Raw genomic sequence first — 20126 nt, forward strand, 5'->3', positions numbered from 1 at the left:
ATTTATAAGAAAAAATACAAAAGCTATTGTGGGACCGGGATTCAAAGTAATATTAGCTAACAAGTGTTATTGCATGTTTTGTTCTGAAAATCAATCATATAATAATTATGACGTAAACTGATAATAAACAAAGAAAAACGCAAAGTTCTTAATTAACTTGTGATTTTTTATTAACATTATAAAAATCAAATATATTGTTATGAAAAGAGAAAAAAGAGAAGAGGTGATAAAATTCAATAGGCTTATGTATCTTATTAAGAATAAAAAAGATAATAATTTCTAGTATTACAAAAGTACAATTGTCATTCACTAATAACCTTACCATTTACAAAACTCTCCCTTGAATAACACATTATAAAATATTCGTCTCGTTAAAACCTTGTTTAATAAAAATTCAATGGGACAAAAAAATCAAACGAAGGAAAAATAGTAAAATTATTTTGGAGTATTAAAAATAAATGTTGCCTTATTAAAATCTTGTTAGGAAAACCAAGTGGGATAAAACATAAGTGAAATAAAAAGAGTACAGCTATTCTTCCTGATATTGATTACTGAAAATATTTGAATCGACTCATTCCAATCCCATAAACCAATTTCTTGAATGTAGATACCGACAATACTTTTGTGAATAAATTGGCCACATTTTCACTTGATCGAATTTGTTTGACATCGATGTCAACATTCTTTTCAAACTCATGTGTATGAAAGAATTTTGGAAAATATACTTCGTCATGTCACCTTTAATGTAACATCCTTTAAATTGTGCAATACAAGCTTATTGTCTTTATACAATATTGTTGGACGATCTTTTGTTGAAGTTAAGCATCATGATGCTTGGATATGATGGTTCATGTTCCTCAACCATACACATTCTTGGCTTGTTTTATGGATTGCCATAATTTTATAATGATTTGATGATTTTTTGTCAATGATTGCTTCACAGATCTCCATGATATGATTTTTCCTCCATATGTAAACACATATTCTTTTTGTAATTTAACTTTATGTGGGTCAGAAAGAGAACATGCATTTACATATCTCACTAAAAAAGATCCAGAATTTTGAGCATATAGTAATCCCAAATCAACAGTGCCCCTTTAGGTAACGAAAAATATGTTTAACACCATTCCAATGTCTTTGAATTGGTGCATAGCTATATTTTGAAAGAAAATTTACAGAAAAAGTTATGACGGGTCGAGTGCATTGCAAGATAAGTATTAACTCCAATTGCATTAAAATATATTACTTCAGAACCAAGAATTTTTTTTATCTTCAAGTGGGCAAATGGATCATTTTTCACATCAAGTGATCCAACAATCATAGGTGATGCCAATAGATGTTAATTATCCATATAAAAACATTTAAAAAAAAATTCTTTATATGTCGATTGATGAACAAGGAATCTTTCTAGAAAGTGTTCAATCTGTAACTCATGACAAAATTTGATTTTTCCTAAATCTTTCATCTCAAATTCATTTTTCAAATAATCTAAAATTTTATTGAGTTGTTCACGAGTTCCAATTAAATTTAAATTATCAACATAAACTGCCACAATTGCATATTCAATATTTGTTTTATTTATGAAAACACATGAACATATATTGTCTTTTTATAACCCTCCTTTTGATAAATATTCGCAAAGATAATTATACCATCTTCGTCCGAATTATTTCAAGGGAAGAATACATATATCCGGTGTATTGTATACACCAGTTCACATGTGAGGTTTTTAAAAAAAAGATTCATAACTCAGGTATTATATATATATATATATATATATTTCTGTTACAGCAGTTTCCTGAAATCAAGCTCAGTTCCCATTTATAACAGGATTCTTTCCACTACAACAATCGAGATCTCAACCAAAAGAGCCCAAATTTCAGAATTTCACGTCACAACCCTATTTTGGCCCCCGGAGAAGGAGAAAAGAGAAGGTAACGGACGATGAATTTGAACTGAGTTCGAAATTATTATTTTCTCCGTGTCACAGAATATTTTCAATTTTGTATTTGGATTGATGGAAATTAATTGTTTGTGACGCAGATTTGGGACTCAATTTCGTGAAATTAACACAATCGCAGAGAAGAAGACAATCTAGGTAATTCTTCAACAATATTGTGGATAGCTACTATGTTTGTAGTCACGATCCATCGAATAGGATCTGCATGCAGTCACATAATCGTCCATCGGATCTATTCTGGGTGCATATTTTGTTTGATGCAAAAACATTGTTCTATATCTGCGTTGTGAACGAATCTGAACTACCTAAAACCATCTTTGGGATTTATTCCGATAATCTGTGACTGGTTCAATAATCTGAACAGATTGTAACCACACCAACCAGAGGATGTAGGCAGCATATGTTACCAGTGTTATGTGATTTGTACTGGAATAGGTAGGTGTAGAGGCTTCGTTTTCGAGCATGAAATGTAAACTATGCGAAAAAAATGTGGCATGCAATTTATTCCATTATGCACACTGACAACAAATGTGACCAATGTAATGAAAGCATGTGTCTATTGCACCACGCATCTTGACATTGATTCCTGTCATATGTGACCTTCTCATAAATGTGACCGAAATGTAACTACATGAAACAGTGGTTGCCATCCACGTATGTGACCTCCGTTTCACCTACAGTAAGATAATGTATTTTCGTTTGGATACATAGTAATGCGACTGCTCGGCGATTTAGTTAACAATGCCACATATGAGCAGAAGTTCACATATCCTATGAAATATCGGGTCAAATATTTAGCGTACCTTCTCATATATCTGGCAGGAATGTAACCACATGAAACAGTGGTTGCCATCCAACATATATGACCTCCATTTTATTGCATCTTTAGTCTCATATATGACTTGTTCACAAATGTGACTTCCATGTCATTACAGTCATTCATGTTTGAACTATATGCATTGTATTACAATAAATCAGCTACATGAAATTCAATTTTTGTATAAATGGTGTACGTGTACGTATGTTTGCTATATGGATCTCAGTCAGCGTTGGCATTGGTAGACCGTGGTTGCGGATACGTAAACCTTGTTGACACAATCATGTCAGAGTTCAGCTTGGATCCTACGAAGGTGGCAGTGTCACTGAAGTATGTCCTGAATGACAATTTTCCTCCAATCAAGATAAAAAATGACGGTAACGTCCTCTCGTGCATTCTGCTGAAGGAAGGCGATCGCGAACCTGCTAAATACCCATTAGTCATCGATATTACCGATGCAGCAATAGAGAAGCCATCTAACACGGCTCCATATACTGCTTACCATAGCAGCGAGCTTCATACATTGCAGGATATGGCAGCTGAAATATGCAAAGCATCGAGTGAACATGTAGGTCACATTTACGACAACGAGGTCACAGTTGTTTCAGTAGCAGAAGCTGGGGAGGTCGAAGAAGGAAGGGTTTTCCGTGATAAGGAGATTTTAAAATTGAGCCTATCCTTGTTTGCCATAAGGAATATGTTTGAGTTCATGGTTGAGCGGTCAGACAAGAAAGAATATGTTGTGAGGTGTTCACAGGAAGGATGTAGTTGGATATGCAGATCATCGAAATGGGACAAAACGGATCTATTTAAGATTCGAAAGATTGGTAGTCACACATGTGCATCAAATGTAGTGTTGGGGTCACATAGACAAGTCACAACTGCAGTTGTTTCATCTAGAATCAAGTATAAGTACACATCGTCCAGCACCATATACACACCAAAGGATATATGCAGTGAAATGTTGCATACTTTTGGAGTTTATTTGAACTATACGAAAGCTTGGAGATGCCGTGAACAAACCTTGAAGATGATTAGGGGTGATCCAACCGAATCATTCAGTAGGATACCAAGTTTCTTCTACATGCTCCAACAAAAGAATCCAGGTACGGTCACATATCTAGAGATTGATAGTCACAACAGGTTCAAGTATTGTTTTATGGCACTCGGTGCTTCAATACGTGGGTGGCCACATTGTAGGCCTGTAATTGTAGTCGACGGTACATACTTAAATGGTCATTACGGGGGCACACTCTTCACAGCATGTACACAGGACGTAAACAATAGCATATTTGTTCTTGCTTTTGGTGTTGGGGATAATGAGAACGATAACTCTTGGAGATGGTTTTTGGAAAAACAGAAAGAGGCTTATGGATATAGAGAAGGACTATGTTTTGCATCAGACCGTCATGGCAGTATAAAGAAAGCAATAGAACATGTGTATCCAGGAGCCTGTCATGGTATTTGCTCGTGTCATTTGCTACAGAACCTGAAACATTATTATGGAAAATCAGGAGAAAATATTACACAAGCTTTCAACTCGGCTGTCCGCGCTTACACATTGGGGGAATTTGAATACAACATGCATCGACTACACACAATGAATGAGAATATTACTGGATACCTGGTAATGTATTGCTTTCCAAAAATAGATATCACGCACACTAAATTGGTCACATATGTCATTGTATATGGAACTCATATGTATGATACATGTTTGCAGGCTGAAGTCGGCCCTGAAAAGTGGTCGAGAATTCATATGCCAGTGAACAGATTTTCCACAATGACATCAAACATTGTAGAATCAGTTAATGCAGTCACAAAGGTAGCTAAGAATTACCCCATTGTGTCGTTGCTAGAGTCTTTACGACAAACAGTGCAAACTTGGTTCTGTAAACATAGAGACGAGGCGCATGGAACTTTCACAATGTTGACAAGCAAGTTTGAGAACAGTGTAAGAAAAATGAGTTCAGAATTAAGGAACTTAAGGGTAGGTATCTTATCTTTATCCTGATGTTTGTGTATGTGTACTAAATGAAGATACATGTGACCTGACCATAATTGCATCCGACCTGGAATGAACAGTTGTGATTGTGTTCTAACTATAAATGCATGTGACCCAGTATTAAATTCATCTCTCTTGAAATTTACATTTGCAACGCTGAGTGATTTGAAGTTTACATCTGTGACTCGAATCCATGATATCCAAAATAAAGTATGACTGCATGTGACCCGATTTGAGTAATGTACACTGAAATTTGCATGTCTGTGACCAGAACTGATCTTTTTGAAACTGACAAAATACAATTGGTATTACAACACTACATTCTTGCAGGTATCTGCTTCCAACCAGACAATTTTTTCCGTCATCAGCAATGACAGGTCCACCTTTGTTGTTGATATTGAGGAACGTACATGCACGTGTCGGATGATGCAAGTCGATCTGATGCCCTGTCCACATGCATTGGCTGTAATTGCGCATACAAAAAGGGATCCGTATGCTTACTGTTCATATTATTACACAAAGGATGCATTTTTAAAAGCTTATGAACATTCAGTATATCCTATTGGAAATCCAGACGAATGGACAGTTGCTAACGAAGTACAAAACCAAATTGTGTTACCTCCTGACCAAAAACGAAGTTGTGGAAGACCTACAGAGAAGAGGAAGAGATCATCTAGGGAAGGCAAACCGAAAGTAAGATGTGGACGGTGTGGTGAACATGGACACAACCGCAGGAGATGCTCAAATTTTCTTCCATTAAACAAGAGCGTTCGACAGAGTAACACCGTTTGAAAAAGACAGCTCATAGTAAGGACCAATACCTGATAAAAACACCAAAGTTTTCATTCTTGAATAAGAAACATTATTCAATTGTGACCATATGTCATATTCTTGAATTTGAAACATTACTGGAATAACAGCATTGACATCACTTATGACCAAATGTCTTTCACATGATATGTGACCTCATAATCATACGACGTGTGACTGCTATTACGAACTACAACTGTGACCAATCGCATTATTGTGTACCAAAAGATTAATAAATTAGGAGATTACATGTGACCATAAGATCACTACAAAATCTTCAATTGTTAGTTCTAGGTCACAGAATGGTGATTTGTGTTTCTACCGAACATTGTCATCTGTAAACATGTGACTTCGTAATCACATATGTGACCTCATAATCACATATGTGACTTCATAATCATATGTAAACATGTGACCTCATAATCACATATGTGACCTCATAATCATATGACGTGATATTGCTATTACGAACTACAACTGTGACCAATCGCATTATCGTGTATCAAACGAAAAATAAATTAGGAAATAACATGTGACCACAAGATCACTACAAAATCTTCAATTGTTGGTGCAGGTCACAAAATGGTGACTTGTGTTTCTACTGAACATTGTCATATGTGACCTGACATTCATGTTTTTAGTGCTACAGAACGTGAAATGTGACCTCAGAATAAAATTTGCTCAGAATAAAATCTTGAACTATTTGTAAACAGGTCGCAGAACAAAATATGTAGTGAGCACAGTAATCTGTGACCTGATATTCATACGTCCTGTGCGGGAAATTAAATATGTGACCAACCCGTCAGTAGAAAAACATAAACTGTGACCTGTGCCTTTATTGAACAATGTAATCTGTGACCTGTTATTAATATATTTTCAGTGCTACAGAACATGAAATGTGACCTCAAAATCATAAGACATGTGACTGATGTTAACGTGCAGCATTACAAACAAAATTTGCTCAGAATAAAATCTTGAACTATTTGTAAACAGGTCGCAGAACAAAATATGTAGTGAGCACAGTAATCTGTAACCTGATATTCATACGTCCTATGCGGAAAATTAAATATGTGACCAACTCGTCGGTAGAAAAACATAAACTGTGACCTGTGCCTTTATTGAACAATGTAATCTGTGACCTGTTATTAATATGTTTTCAATGCTGCAGAACATGAAATGTGACCTCAGAATCATAAGACATGTGACTGATGTTAACGTACAGCATTACAAACAAAATTTATAAAATCTTGAACTATTTGTAAACAGGTCACAGAACAAAATATGTAGTGAACACAGTAATCTGTGACATAATATTCATACGTTCCGTGCGGGAAATTAAATATGTGACCAACCCGTCAGTAAAAAAATATAAACTGTGACCTGTGCCTTTATTGAACAATGCAATCTGTGACCTGTTATTAATATGTTTTGTGTCGCAATGTGAATATGTGACATGATATTCATAAGATATGTGAACATGCAAACGAAATCGATGACTAGTCACACTACTATGTGTCTAAACAACGGTTCATTACATACTAAAAGTAGTGGCACTCATGGAATGCAAAAAATGAGTTTACATCAATAGGACAATATTCAAATCAATCACCCCCATTGATTTATAAAAGACTACATATTCGAGCATAAAATTCGTTTACAAAAACTTTTGTGACAATCCTCATTCAATGACAAGCCCTCTCCTTTTGTGGCCTACCTCGGATTCTTCACATAGGTCTCCCGGTGTTTGTAGAGTAGCGATGCAATATCAAGTCTACACTTGGCGACATCAAATTTCTATGGTATAGAAGATCTGCCATCTCGAAGGATATATAACGCATATAATATGACGAACACCCCACAATCATGACTGTGGAATAACACAAAACAATATGTTATGAAATAATATTAAAATATGTTATGTATGTAGTATTGGTCAAATACTCACCCATTCATCTGTTGGGGTATGGCAGTGTCAACGGTCACCTTCAATTCCATGCACTCAGATCCATTATAGTCAGGGTCTTTTTTCGAAATTCCCAATGCATTCATAAGAGCAGGCAATATCTTCACATAAGGCTTAACACCTTTTAGCACCTTCCAGTCATGGTAAGTTTTACTAGCTGAATTGAACACGATCAATCTGTGGCTTCTGAATTCTAGCAGACCTAGCAACCAGTGAGCTTTATTCGTGGGCAGGAGAGGCATGAACATATAGTCTACATCAGCCCAAGGTGTTCTCATAGTTGTGCTATCACCTGTGACCACCTGGAACAACCGGCTTCCTGACAACAGAACATCAGGATCTTTTTTGAAAGCGGGGTATATGTCTTTTATCATGTTCTGGAAAGAGGAGTTTGTTGTTGTAGCTCTGTACTGTACTTTCCCAAATTTTGCTAGCTGCCGAATGTAGTAGAAGCATGCATCCATGTGCTATGTGATCAAGAAGATAAGAAATAAGAGCAACATCAGAAAATTTCATAAAGTTGTGATTCTGTGACTTGTGACCAAGTTGGTATGTGACTTGTTGAACAAAACATATACTTATGAGACCACTATGTCAGTGAACCGCATAGTACTTCGTGCATGATGTGGTAGCAGAGTCGTAACGTGGTCTCATTTGTTAACAAGTAATTGTACGGTGAACAAATACATGAATGTTACCATACCCCGCTATTCAAAGACGTCTCAGGGTCTACGAGTTGGTGGAACCATGTTTTGTTACCGACTGGATATGAGCCAATAACAAAAGCTGGTTTGATTAAGTCATCATGCTCATTAAACTTTTTCCTGAAACAAGAAATGTAAGAACAATTTATTGTGACCATATGAGCAATAGATTGAAGAAAGGGAAGAAAATATTCGTGCCTTTTTTTGGGCTTGTACCCTCTCTGGAACCAACCCAAGAATGTCGACTTATCACCTTCTTCAACATTGTCTTTGTAACTTCCAAATACAATAATGTTGTCGTCATGCCGGAATAACTTTCCTGTACCCGCAACAAATGGAGAACACAAAATCCTCGCTGGCCTTGACACCCGCTTCATTGGTAATTCAGAAGGTGGTTCAGAAGTTGGAGATTCCTGTGTATTGAAAAAGATAAAATGTTAGTTTATGCAGAATGAATGTAACATGAATTCATGGATGCGTGTGATCTGTGTATTTCGAAACGTGTACCGTTCGTGACCTATACATTCAGTAACCAGCATGCAGCACAAAGAACAAAATGGGAATACCTCTTCCTCAACATTTGCAGATGCTGTGACCACATCAGATATGACAGCATCTACCCGCTTTTGAATTTCTGCAGAGTGAGAAACATCCAATTGTGTGTATCCAAAACCCAAGTCAAATGATGGCGGTTGAAGACTACATTCAAAAGTAGCATCATCAGTTGGGTCGACCTTCCCCTTCCCTTTCCTGTCAACAACAGGTTCCTGATTTCCCACCTGCACGTGAAATTGGAGAATATGACATGTGAAAAAATGTAAATACGGTCAGTGAAGGATGGATTGAATATATTGTTTATCTACCTCATCAATCTTGTGAACTTCTTCGACAACATGACTTTCTTCACCTCCAACTACAGCAGCTTCCGTATCTCCAAACTCTTTAACATGACGACCTTTCCTATCGTTGAAAAGCCTTAAAATCTCATCCATAGTACTTGATATCATTGCAGTCACAGACTCGGACAAGAATTGCATATTCGTCCTAATTTCCGTCATGTCACATTTTATCTGTTCTTGCATCTTCATGATTTCATTAATCTTTTTTGTCTAATCACTCCGTTCCGTCCCATGATAGTGTGGTTCATTTGGTGAATGTTGGGGGGCCGAAGGGCCTTCAGCAGCATTGGATGTTTCCTGATGTGATGTCACCTCACATCGTCGTGGAGGATCCATGAAAGCATCGTCGCCATCTGCAACATGAGCAGGTCCAACGCCAATGTCCGTTACCAAAGGCACAGATTCTCCACTCATGCTAGCAGGGTTAGCAGACTTTCGCTTCCTGTTTTTCCTTCGATAGCTGCCACAGGAAAACTCCGATTGATTTGTTTTGTTATACTACACCCCATCTATATATGGTATCGCCATTTCCGCTTCACTTGGTACCAGGTTACAGATCTGCATCTGCATTCCAGTAGAGATTAGAAAACAATAGTTTTTCATATATTCAACTATCAGACAAAAAGAATTACTGGACCATTATATTAGGCTTCTTGAAGCAATCAGGCTCCTCTAACTTAGAAGCAGATGGTTGCTCGTTTGCAAACCAGTTTTTGATTTGGGGGTGCGTTGTTGATATCTTCGTGACAATAACTTCATCTAGACCAGGGAAGGTTTCGTAGATCCATGCTTGAAAGGCTACCAACATACCTCGTAGCCTGTAGTGTGTTGTTCGACGACTCAACCTATCTTTCAAAGAACTCAAAGTAACATCGAACAGTAACTTTCCCCACGGAAAACTATTCAGTTCAGGGAAGTCTTCAACGAGTGTGAACAAATAGTGATCGACAACTTTCTTATAATCTCTAGGAAACAAATAGGCAGTAATAAAATGGAGGATACTAATCAGTGCAACATCATGATCAGGGAGGGCTTCGACAAGATCTAAGTCCGGCATTTGGCAGGCAGATATAAATGTGGACTTCACATCTTCATGTGTTACACTACCTACCTGAGAAAAGTATTTTGTCTTCAATTGTGACGGTCTAATTTCAAAAATACTGATGTCACTATTGCCAGAACATCTCAATCCCGTGACCAGACAAAACTCAGCTATAGAAAATCTTACATATCGGCCGGCAACTAAAAACCACAATTCTTCAGGATTGGGTTGATATACCTGCCTCAATAGGAAAAAGTGAATTAGCTGTGGTTGTACCACAATTTCATCGCAGTCGAGGAAATGTGCGAAGCAGGTTCTCCTCATGATTTGCTTCTAATGGTTGGTTAAGTTTGTTTGTATACTTTTCAAGACACCCTTGGTCACTGATGTTGTAATCTTACCTGGGAACCACTATTCCTCTGGAATGATGAATTGCCAGGCCTACACGAAGTTTTTAGAATGATGTAATGTTAAGCAAATGTAGTGAAAGCACAAACACTTAGATATGCATGCACCTGTACAGTTAGCCTGAAACAAATTGTTTTGTACAGGTCACATATGTATGCAACTGTGCACTTAGACCACAAAAACATATTCATAATTCGATATCATGGTCACATAAAACTATTCAATAACTATGTTATCAATCAGGTCACATGCATGCACTATGTCATCCATTAAAGGCACAAATTCATAATTGTCTCGGTCACATATTCACATATTGGTCACATGGTCATGTTGATAATGGTCATGTTCACAGATGGTGTAATAAAAACTCATTTCAGTACACATGTTGTTCACACACAAACGTAGTCAAATCACACAGTCAGCCTAGAAAACTGATTATTTTGAAAGGGTCACATATATATGTAACCGTGTACTCAAGCCACAAAACATATTCACAGTGTCGTAAGACAATAATAACATGGTCGCAGGCATGCGTAATAATATGAATTCAAGCCTCGTATACACAACCACCTTAGTGACCGACGGATATCATGGTCACACGCCATAAGTGTGTTAAAAAATGTAGTCACAAATTGGAGCTCATGGTCACATAAAACTCTTCAACAATTACGTTAACAATTAGTTCAGTACATGCATAATGTCATCCATTGATTAAGGCCACAAATTCATATTTGTCTCGGTCACAGATTGACATATTCATCACATGAACCTTCATTGTTGATGATGGTCATGTTCATCGACGGGGTAAACAAAACACATTTTAGCACACATGTTTTTCACACACAATGAGGTGACAAAACTTTAATCCTATGATTACAACAGATTAAGTTTACAGATGTCAAATTAATGTTCAATAGTGCTAAACCCATGATTCCACCAACATGTGTGCCACTAAAGTCAGAACGCATACACCAGAAATTTAAAAAACCTTGTTTGATCGCACTTTTCTCGCGGACACCGAAACGACGTGCTTCTTAGGTGAGGTTCTTTTGGGGCTCTGCTCAGATTTCCTCTTTTTTGTTCGTTTTGACATGTCTTTGACATTAGTAACCGGTTTTGCGCCCTTCGATTCCTCCATTTCACTTCGCTTGTTGATCCCAAGCAAAAAAATTGGGCAAAAACTACTTGAATAGATTATATACTACTACGAATGAAGCTGATAACACAGTTGCAAAATGGAAAACGAGAGACTTCGAAATTACCGGATGTGAAATCAAACGATCGAAGCGGATTCGTGGGGCAAAAGTTTTGGGTAGTTTGGAATCGTGCAGAAGATATTGAGAGAGAGAGAGAGGAATTGGTATATTATGGAAGTTAACTTAATGGATATCCTAATTGCGATAATTAAGGCACCAGTTACTATACGTATGGATATAGAAACCGAAGATGTGCATATAAAATTTTCCAACCTGGCTTGTGAACTCAGTTCTTCATATACCTGGAAATATGTAATTTCCACTTATTTCAATCCATATAATGATCTTTACAACTTAATTAAAAGAAATTTGGCCATTTAGCCTGATTAGGGAATGATTTTGGTGAAATGACCTTTTACTCATATTAAAAATTAATAAATAATTCAGAATGTTTTAATTGGTAAAATGACATGATTGTCCTTAAGTTATTAACTCAAATTCATCCAATTTCCCCTTATTTTACCTATTATTTCCCCTTCTTTCTACATTGTAAACCCTATTCTTCAATATATTAAAAATAACGTCTTCTTCTTCCTTCTTCTTTCTTCCTTTTTTTATTTCTTCCTTTTTTTATTGTCCATTGTAGAATCCAATAAAATCGACTACATGTCGTCAGGTTGGCTTTAATTGATTGGGAAGAATCAATTGTTTTATGGACAAAATTTCAAGAACTTGAAGATTTAGGAACTGTTTCAACTACTACAACGGTGAAAGCGAACGAACTACAAGTTCTTTTACCTTCTTTTTGTAATACTTTTATTCGTGACAGTGAGTCCATTTTTACTTTCTTTATCTCTCAATATTGATTGAATATGCGTTATATTCGGTTCACTTGAAGTATTTGATTAAATTGAAAGGAATTTTAGTATTTTGTTATCTTCTCTATATTTGTTCTAAAGTTATCATGCTATTGGTTCTATGTACTTTCTAAACAATATTTTTAATTGTCACGTGATGCCTGTTCAATAATTAAGTTTTATGGATTTCTTATGTGTAACTCTTGGAGTAGTTCTAAATTTATGGATAAGCACACTTGTGGAATTTATTCACTAGGATATTGCATTGGAATGAGCATTTTGCTAAGTCAATGATTGAAGTAGATGTGTACCCTAAAGGCATTGGAATGAGCATTTTAGCAGATTTAATTGGAATGAACGGGGATATGTGTACCTTGAATGAACATACGCATCTATTGCTGAATAAGCATTTCCCTGTTTATATCCCTACGTGTGCAAAGAATATTGGAATAAAGGATATATGAGCATTATGCAAAAATAGGGACATATATGCAGGCCCATTTCTTATGGAATTATGGGAAAAATGAGGATATATGAGCATTATACAAAGAACATTGGAGTGAGCATTTCAACAGACTTATAGAATTATTCACTGGGAATGAGCATTGCAATGGTTCTAAATTTTTGGTATAGTTTTGCTTGGAGATGATATTTACAATTAACAAGGATCTGAATCTTAGAAAATGAACAAGCTAAAACACTATATCCCTGTTCTTTGCATAATCTGTGTTGCTTGCTTAACTTCGATGGCAAGTAGATGTGTGTGTTCACATTTGTACATAGCTTGCAAGATTCGGATTGCAAGTGTTCGCATTGGTGACCGAGTTTAAAGTTTGGGATTTGAAGGATGACGATGCGACACTAGGACAAAATTGAAGACTTGTGAAAGATCATTTCAAGCATAGCAATGGCAAAATAAAGAGGGGATTATTGTTAGATTTTGATTGTACATTTATATTCAATTTGTTCTTTTCAAATGAGAACGACACATGTATTGTTATGTTTGTAAATACAAGTGTCCATAAAAATAGTAATTGTGTCGTTACTGAGATGAGAACGTCTATAAGTATGGCAAAACTGTCATTATGTTTGTAAATTTACTTGTCTATGAGAACAACACCCATGTCGTTACAAAGATGAGAATGTCTATAAGAACTTTACAACTATTGTTATGCTTGTAAATATACCTTTTTATGACAATGACACTTGTGTCGTTACTGAGTCGAAAACATTTATGAGAACAACACAACTGTCATTATATTTGATTTATAAGTGTCCATGAGAATCGGACAAGTGCATTTACAGGATTTCAAAGGTCCCTAAAAACGGTATCAGTGTCACTACTGAGATGAAAAGTTTTAAGAAAATGGCACAAGTGACGTGCACAAGTGACGTTACCAAAATATAAATTTCTATTGTTATTGTGAGAACGACACAACTTAGAGTGTCCAATTATAAAGGTCATTGCGTTGGAAACAAATGAAAATAAATGAGAAATCAACAAAATAGCTCAAGTACCGTTACTGATAATAAAATGGCACTTGTAATGTATAGCCTATGAACACGAGTATAAACAGCCATGACCCGTTTGTCCGTGCCTCTATATCATTACTTAGACATTAATGAATCAGTAGAATGACTTGTGCTCACCAACTTGATATCATATACAGTGCAAATTTTCGTGTATGTCATTTTAATCTAACTTTTATCTCATTATTATTTTGTAGATCTGATTGTTTGCTGTACTTAACTGTTTGCTGTTCAAGTTAAGTACATAGAGTTTTTGCAAGCTCAGTTGAATATGGATTCGATTCATCTGGATTATATAGAGTTTTTGCAAGCTAAGTTGAAATTGGATTTGGTTCACTCGAAATAGATGTCTGTTTGGAAGAAGAAATTAGTTGCAGAGATATTTACATAGCACTTTGATTCGTAGATTTAGTGAATCAAAGTCAAATATTTGTACATGTTTGCTTCAAGTTAAATATTGATTGTAATTACAGTTTTGAAGCCCTTAATTAAATGTTCTTATGTATTTTTATTATATTTGTTTTTTTTTTACATGAGAACGACACATGAATATAATTGTTCATGAGAATGGTGCCATTATAATGGTGTACTTTTCATCTCAATAACTGCACAAGTGCTTTTAAGAGGATGAAAGGTCTTTGAGAACAATACTTGTGCCATTATTAACATGAAAAGCTCTAAGAGAACGGCACAACTGTCGTTGAGAGGATAAAAAGGTTATTGAGAACAGTATTTTGTATCGTTATTGAGATGAAAAGTTATAAAATAATGATACGAGTGGCATTATTGAAATATAACTTGTTCATTTGAGTATATGCAACCTCGATCCATTCATGTCCCAAAAACAAATTACTTGAACTTATTTCAAATGTAAGATGAACATGCCATTTACAAAAGTTAATAGATGTGCTCATTAATTATATTTCTAATAGATCAATAAATTGACTTGTGATTTCACCAACTCAATATTATACAATTTATGTCAATTCTATTGTTCGTCATCATGTAATCAACCTTTCTGACTTTTAATTCTGGCGTCAAATTTTTGTCAAAAACTTTCTTAATCTACCCTTACTTATGTTTGCACAATTTCAAGATTGAGTGAGAAGTTTAGTTATAATTAGGCAAATTAAATAAGGGTATATTATTAAACAAATAAAATAAAATATTATCAGTAAAAAAGGGGGCTTATATAATTGGGAAAAGAAAATAAGGAAAGTCGATCTATATAAATGAGACGGAAGGAGGAGAAATTTTTCTTTACCATTCTTTTTTTCAGCAAAGTTGCAATTGATGCAACAATACCAAATCAAGCCTTAGTCACATCTCAACATAGAAAGTATAGTCCGATTTTTTTTAGGACAAAATTTAGTTCTTCGTATTGATATTGATTCGATGAATACTCATGTGGAATTCTCTCCAACTCTATTAATACTACGTTCCAATATTCTATATGGGAATTTAATGAAAATTTTAAATTATTATCTAATACTATGTACCAAACATAGCATATCTATTGCTTTAACCAACTAAGAAATTACATATTCAAGTAAGAGAGTTTATAATGGCTTGTCTCGAGGGAGTTGTGGTTAGATACTATAAATAGTTCATAAGGATTTTTGTCAACGGAGTTCTAAACATTTCAAACTATGTTAGTGAGGATGAAATATGAAGGTTGCGAATGATCAATAGAGGATTCGTCACTCTTAGATAGTAAGAAATTGTGATCTGCATTTCGTTCAATTAAGTCAATAACGAAATCTTTGGCCAAGGTATACATATAAGTCGAAAAGGATTTTTCGACTCATATTGACTTAATAGTAGAATGAAAGATATGGTCGATAATCGAGATTGACACACTTCCATATCTCGTAGTTGATCGAAGCATATTGACGAAGGGATTATATTTTCATGGTAAACGAATAGCTTTGATTTTGTCATACTACGTGACATTTTCTATCACATATATTGCTCTGATACATTGTTAGATGTCAATCTGGGATGGCGAGTTTGAATTTGTGATAAATTAAAAGGGTGTTTAATTTATCAGTTTTGATTAGATCAAAACAATATTTCACGTCGTTAGATATCGTGGTCGGGAACCTGATGGGTCACATACAAAAGAGAATTAGAAGATTGCAAATTGTCAATTAATTAATTTAACAATTGTTGGATGAATTAATTAATTGGATTGGTTATTTATATCCCCGAATTAATTAATTAATTCACATATCGGATTTAATTAAATGGATTAATTAAATAATGGACCGGACCGGGTCGAGCTGTTTGGGTTTATATAAATACATGGCTAGGGTTTAAGATCCAGATCGTTTTCATAATTCTTGCTGGCACAAGAGGAAAAGCCCTAGCAGTTGCAGTCTATTCTCTGTGTGGATTTCATTGGAAGCTGGACAATTGGACAGCTGTGGGAGGCAGATTCAAGTTGCTAGAAAGGGGATAATGCAAAGGAGTTTGCAAAATCAAGAAAAGGCATATTTTTCATCATAGTTCTTATCTAAATACAAAGCTAAATCCTAGTGGGAATTGAAACTGTTTAGTTTCGTTATGCATGTTTAAGTAAATTCCCAACATGTACAAGTAATATAAATAGTTAATTTTGAGTTTATTATTCCAACAATGAATAATGTTTAAAATATAGTTCAACAGTTTGTATTAAATTCAAGTGAGCAGTGATAGGAAAAGAGTAATTTTGTATTTGTTTATACTACTTCTAATCTATACTAATAAAACAAGTAAATTTTAATTTTATCGAATGACAATGCTTGTATTGGATTCATGATTCCCCCTATTTCCATCTATTTCAATTATCAATTAATAATCTAGTTAATTTCAAGTATTTTTGACAATCGATAACACTAATATGTTAAATGTTTTTTTCCAAGATGCATCAACCTATGTTTAACACGACACAATCCTATTCATAGTCTGAATGTATATGAAAATCATGCATTTAGGTTAGTTATCTACATGATTGCAAATTTCATAGATATTATTTCTAATACTTATTGTCCATGTGTTGATTTTACCGCGTTCTAAACTTATTGTGAGTATTCTTACACTACAACAAGTACCTAACTGTTCAATTGATGACCAAACAACTAAATAGTGCAATGAGAATGCAAAATCAATCAAGAAATAGTAAGAAATATTTAAATTAAAGTATTAAATTAAAATAAACAACAATAGGATTCCTCAATCATACAATATAATTGAAAAACTAGCATAACATGTCTTAAAATTAAATTACAAAAGAAAAATTGGAAAATCATCATCTGGAAAAGAAGAAATGATGAAGAAGCATGAATTTTCCACGTTCTTGATGTGAATCTTGAATCCAGATGAAGAATTTTCAATGTTCTTGCAATTAGCTTTGATTTCACGTTGTTAGCCTTGTTCTTCGCTTCCAAAATAAGTAGAATATATGATTTGCAAATAGCTTTGATTTCGCGCTGTTAGGCTTGTTCTTCGCCTCCAAAATACGTAGAATATGTGATTTTTTTCTTGCAATTAGCTTTGATTTCGCGTTGTTAGCCTTGTTCTTCACCTCCAAAATGCGTAGAATATGTGATTTTTTTAAGGTTAAAAGGATCTTTATTTTATATATATATATATATATATATATATATATATATATATTTTCCGTTTTGAATGGCTTATGTTATATATAGAATGCCAAAAAATTACATACCAAAAGTTTACAAAATGAAATAAGGAAACAAAACTTTTTCCCAAAATTCATTTGGTGTGTACACACATGATTTTGTCTTTGGAGTGGATTTTTGTGACCTTGCTTAATCACGGTACAATTTTTTGTCGAACTTTCTCAGGCGTGTATTTTGATAAATTTCAACAAACTTTCATCTCATCGACTTAGTTTCAACTCCATTTGACATGGTTTTGCAATCGGACTCAACTTTTGAAGTATTGTATTTTAGTCCCAAACTCTGTATTTGATTCAATCGGGCCATTTTCTCTTGTAATCTTGTTCTTTTATCTTTCAATTGTGTCCAATTAAATCCTTAGCATCTTCGATCTGCATTTTATTGCCCATCTCATCTATGGATTGTTTGCAATTTAGTCTTTGACTTTTGGATTTCGCCATTTTTTCACTATTTTGCATTATTTTCTCTAATTCTACATCAAACATCGAGTTTTACCTATTTAACATAATATAACAAAAATTAGGCTATATTTCATTAGAAGAACTACAAAATATTATTATTTAAAGCCCCTAATAATTGTATAAAATAGACTTATCAACTATAGTCCTCTGATGATCAAATTTATTAGCTAATTTTTTCAAAAAACCTATAGATCTTTCGTAATGAGATATTCAATTTTCAATCTATCGTGAAAATGATGACGAAGGAAGATGAATATTTTTACACGATCCTGTAGGGATTATTTGTTTGCTTTTATTATTGTTTTTCCCAAACTTTTTGAGACAAGATTGATATCAATATAAAGTACCAATGACATATATTTCCTATCAGATATATCAAGTGCAGCAAACTCAAGTTTTGAGATATTTTCCATTGATTAACTACAAAATAAAGCAAAAAAAAAAAAAAACAATTTGTTTCGAAAAATGCGGTTAAACTTTACATAATAGTTAATCAGGTAATTAACATGATATAAGTTATGTATTTTTCTTCAGAGATAAACACTAATTTAAAATAATATATTTTTCGAAATATGTGCTATGTTGGAACCACGTTGTATTTTACGATTACTTCTTCAAGATCAATATGTAAATATTCTTCTAAAATATTAAAAAATATAATTCATGCTCTTCATGATCAAATAATTTTCTTCTAAAATATTAAAAAAATATAGTTCATGTTCTTTTGGAGCAAGTAATATTCTTAAAATATATTAATTATAATGTTGTGATATTTCAGGAGAAACAACAATATATACTTTAAAGTTTATACAAGAATAAAAAAAATTATTAATAAAGTTAAGGATAAAAAGAGTATTCAGAAAGCTTATATGAAAGAATCATGATTTAAAGCATAATTAAATATGACAACTATAGTCGAAAATTTGTACATAATGTAAAGCATGATTAATTGTGGCCAAATTAACAAATTAAAACATGATTTAAACTTATGTTATTGAGCAAATTTGTTTTGAGCAATAATTAGTGTGTTGAAGTACCGGGTAATCAATGACCAATTGAGCAAACATATTTCACCATACAGGTATTTGCGTGATTAATAAGCAACCAATTAAAATATGTCTCAGTGTAGAAACACGAGCAACCAATTGACTAATGGAGATGAGAGTGTACTTATATTACAGAAACCAAAAAGAAATTCACACAGATATCGAGGAAGTTATAAATAGCCATATAAAATATATTTACACAAATCGAAATGCCATATTTGACATTATCTTGCATGTGTGAAAAATTACATGTTACCAAATTAATTTCAGTACTCGTAACACGTGATATGTTTAGAACATTACTACATTCACTAAATTTTGAACAATTAAGCTTTTATACTGATAATGTGTTATGAAAAGAGAGAAAAAGAGAAAAGATAATAAAAAGTCAATCGACTTGTGTGTCTTATTAAGACACCTATATTTATAGGGAAGAATTAAGGATATAACAGTAATAATTTTTAGGATCGTCCGAGTACAAATGTCATTCACTAATAAACTTATCATATACAATATATATCAATATGATGAAAATTATAAAATGGTATATTGAAAACTTGTTGAGTTATATATATGATAAAAGTTGAGACAAAATATGGAAAACAAAAATAATTAAATAATTTTTTTTTAAATGAAACATTTTGTTACGGGGTTAATTTGACATTAACAAATGTTAATTTGTGAATACTTTAAATAATAGATCTTTCAAAATTTTAATGAATTTATTATTGTTTAGTGGCTTATA

At 33.9% G+C, this 20126-nt stretch overlaps 2 protein-coding genes across 2 annotated transcripts; both read right to left on the reverse strand.

Annotated features, from left to right (window-relative positions):
- Positions 1-7386: 7386 nt before the first annotated feature.
- Positions 7387-8641, reverse strand: LOC111396412. Its single transcript, XM_023022849.1, has 3 exons — positions 8259-8641; positions 7538-8022; positions 7387-7459 (listed from the first exon to the last, which is right to left on the reverse strand). The coding sequence occupies exons 1-3, from the start codon at positions 8634-8636 to the stop codon at positions 7387-7389; spliced, it is 936 nt and encodes a 311-aa protein (XP_022878617.1). The 5' UTR covers positions 8637-8641.
- A 55-nt stretch (positions 8642-8696) lies between these two features.
- Positions 8697-9361, reverse strand: LOC111396413. The gene is made up of 2 exons (XM_023022850.1): positions 9123-9361; positions 8697-9038 (listed from the first exon to the last, which is right to left on the reverse strand). Exons 1-2 carry the CDS (start codon positions 9345-9347, stop codon positions 8697-8699), a joined length of 567 nt encoding a protein of 188 aa, XP_022878618.1. The 5' UTR covers positions 9348-9361.
- Between the last annotated feature and the right edge of the window lie 10765 nt (positions 9362-20126).

Source organism: Olea europaea, chromosome 6 (assembly GCF_002742605.1).
Source record: "Olea europaea var. sylvestris chromosome 6, O_europaea_v1, whole genome shotgun sequence".
Classification (NCBI taxonomy): Eukaryota; Viridiplantae; Streptophyta; class Magnoliopsida; order Lamiales; family Oleaceae; genus Olea; species Olea europaea.

What these genes read in the sequence shown, in the direction of transcription:
- LOC111396412 (XM_023022849.1), bottom strand. Translation starts at nt 8,636, where the DNA reads ATGAAGCGGGTGTCAAGGCCAGCGAGGATTTTGTGTTCTCCATTTGTT. An exon ending in AGACGTCTTTGAATAGCGGG is followed by an intron (nt 8,023 to 8,258) that starts GTATGGTAACAT and finishes TTGATCACATAG; the next exon opens with CACATGGATGCATGCTTCTA. An exon ending in ATACCCCAACAGATGAATGG is followed by an intron (nt 7,460 to 7,537) that starts GTGAGTATTTGA and finishes GTTATTCCACAG; the next exon opens with TCATGATTGTGGGGTGTTCG.
- LOC111396413 (XM_023022850.1), bottom strand. Translation starts at nt 9,347, where the DNA reads ATGAAGATGCAAGAACAGATAAAATGTGACATGACGGAAATTAGGACG. An exon ending in AAGTTCACAAGATTGATGAG is followed by an intron (nt 9,039 to 9,122) that starts GTAGATAAACAA and finishes TTTCACGTGCAG; the next exon opens with GTGGGAAATCAGGAACCTGT.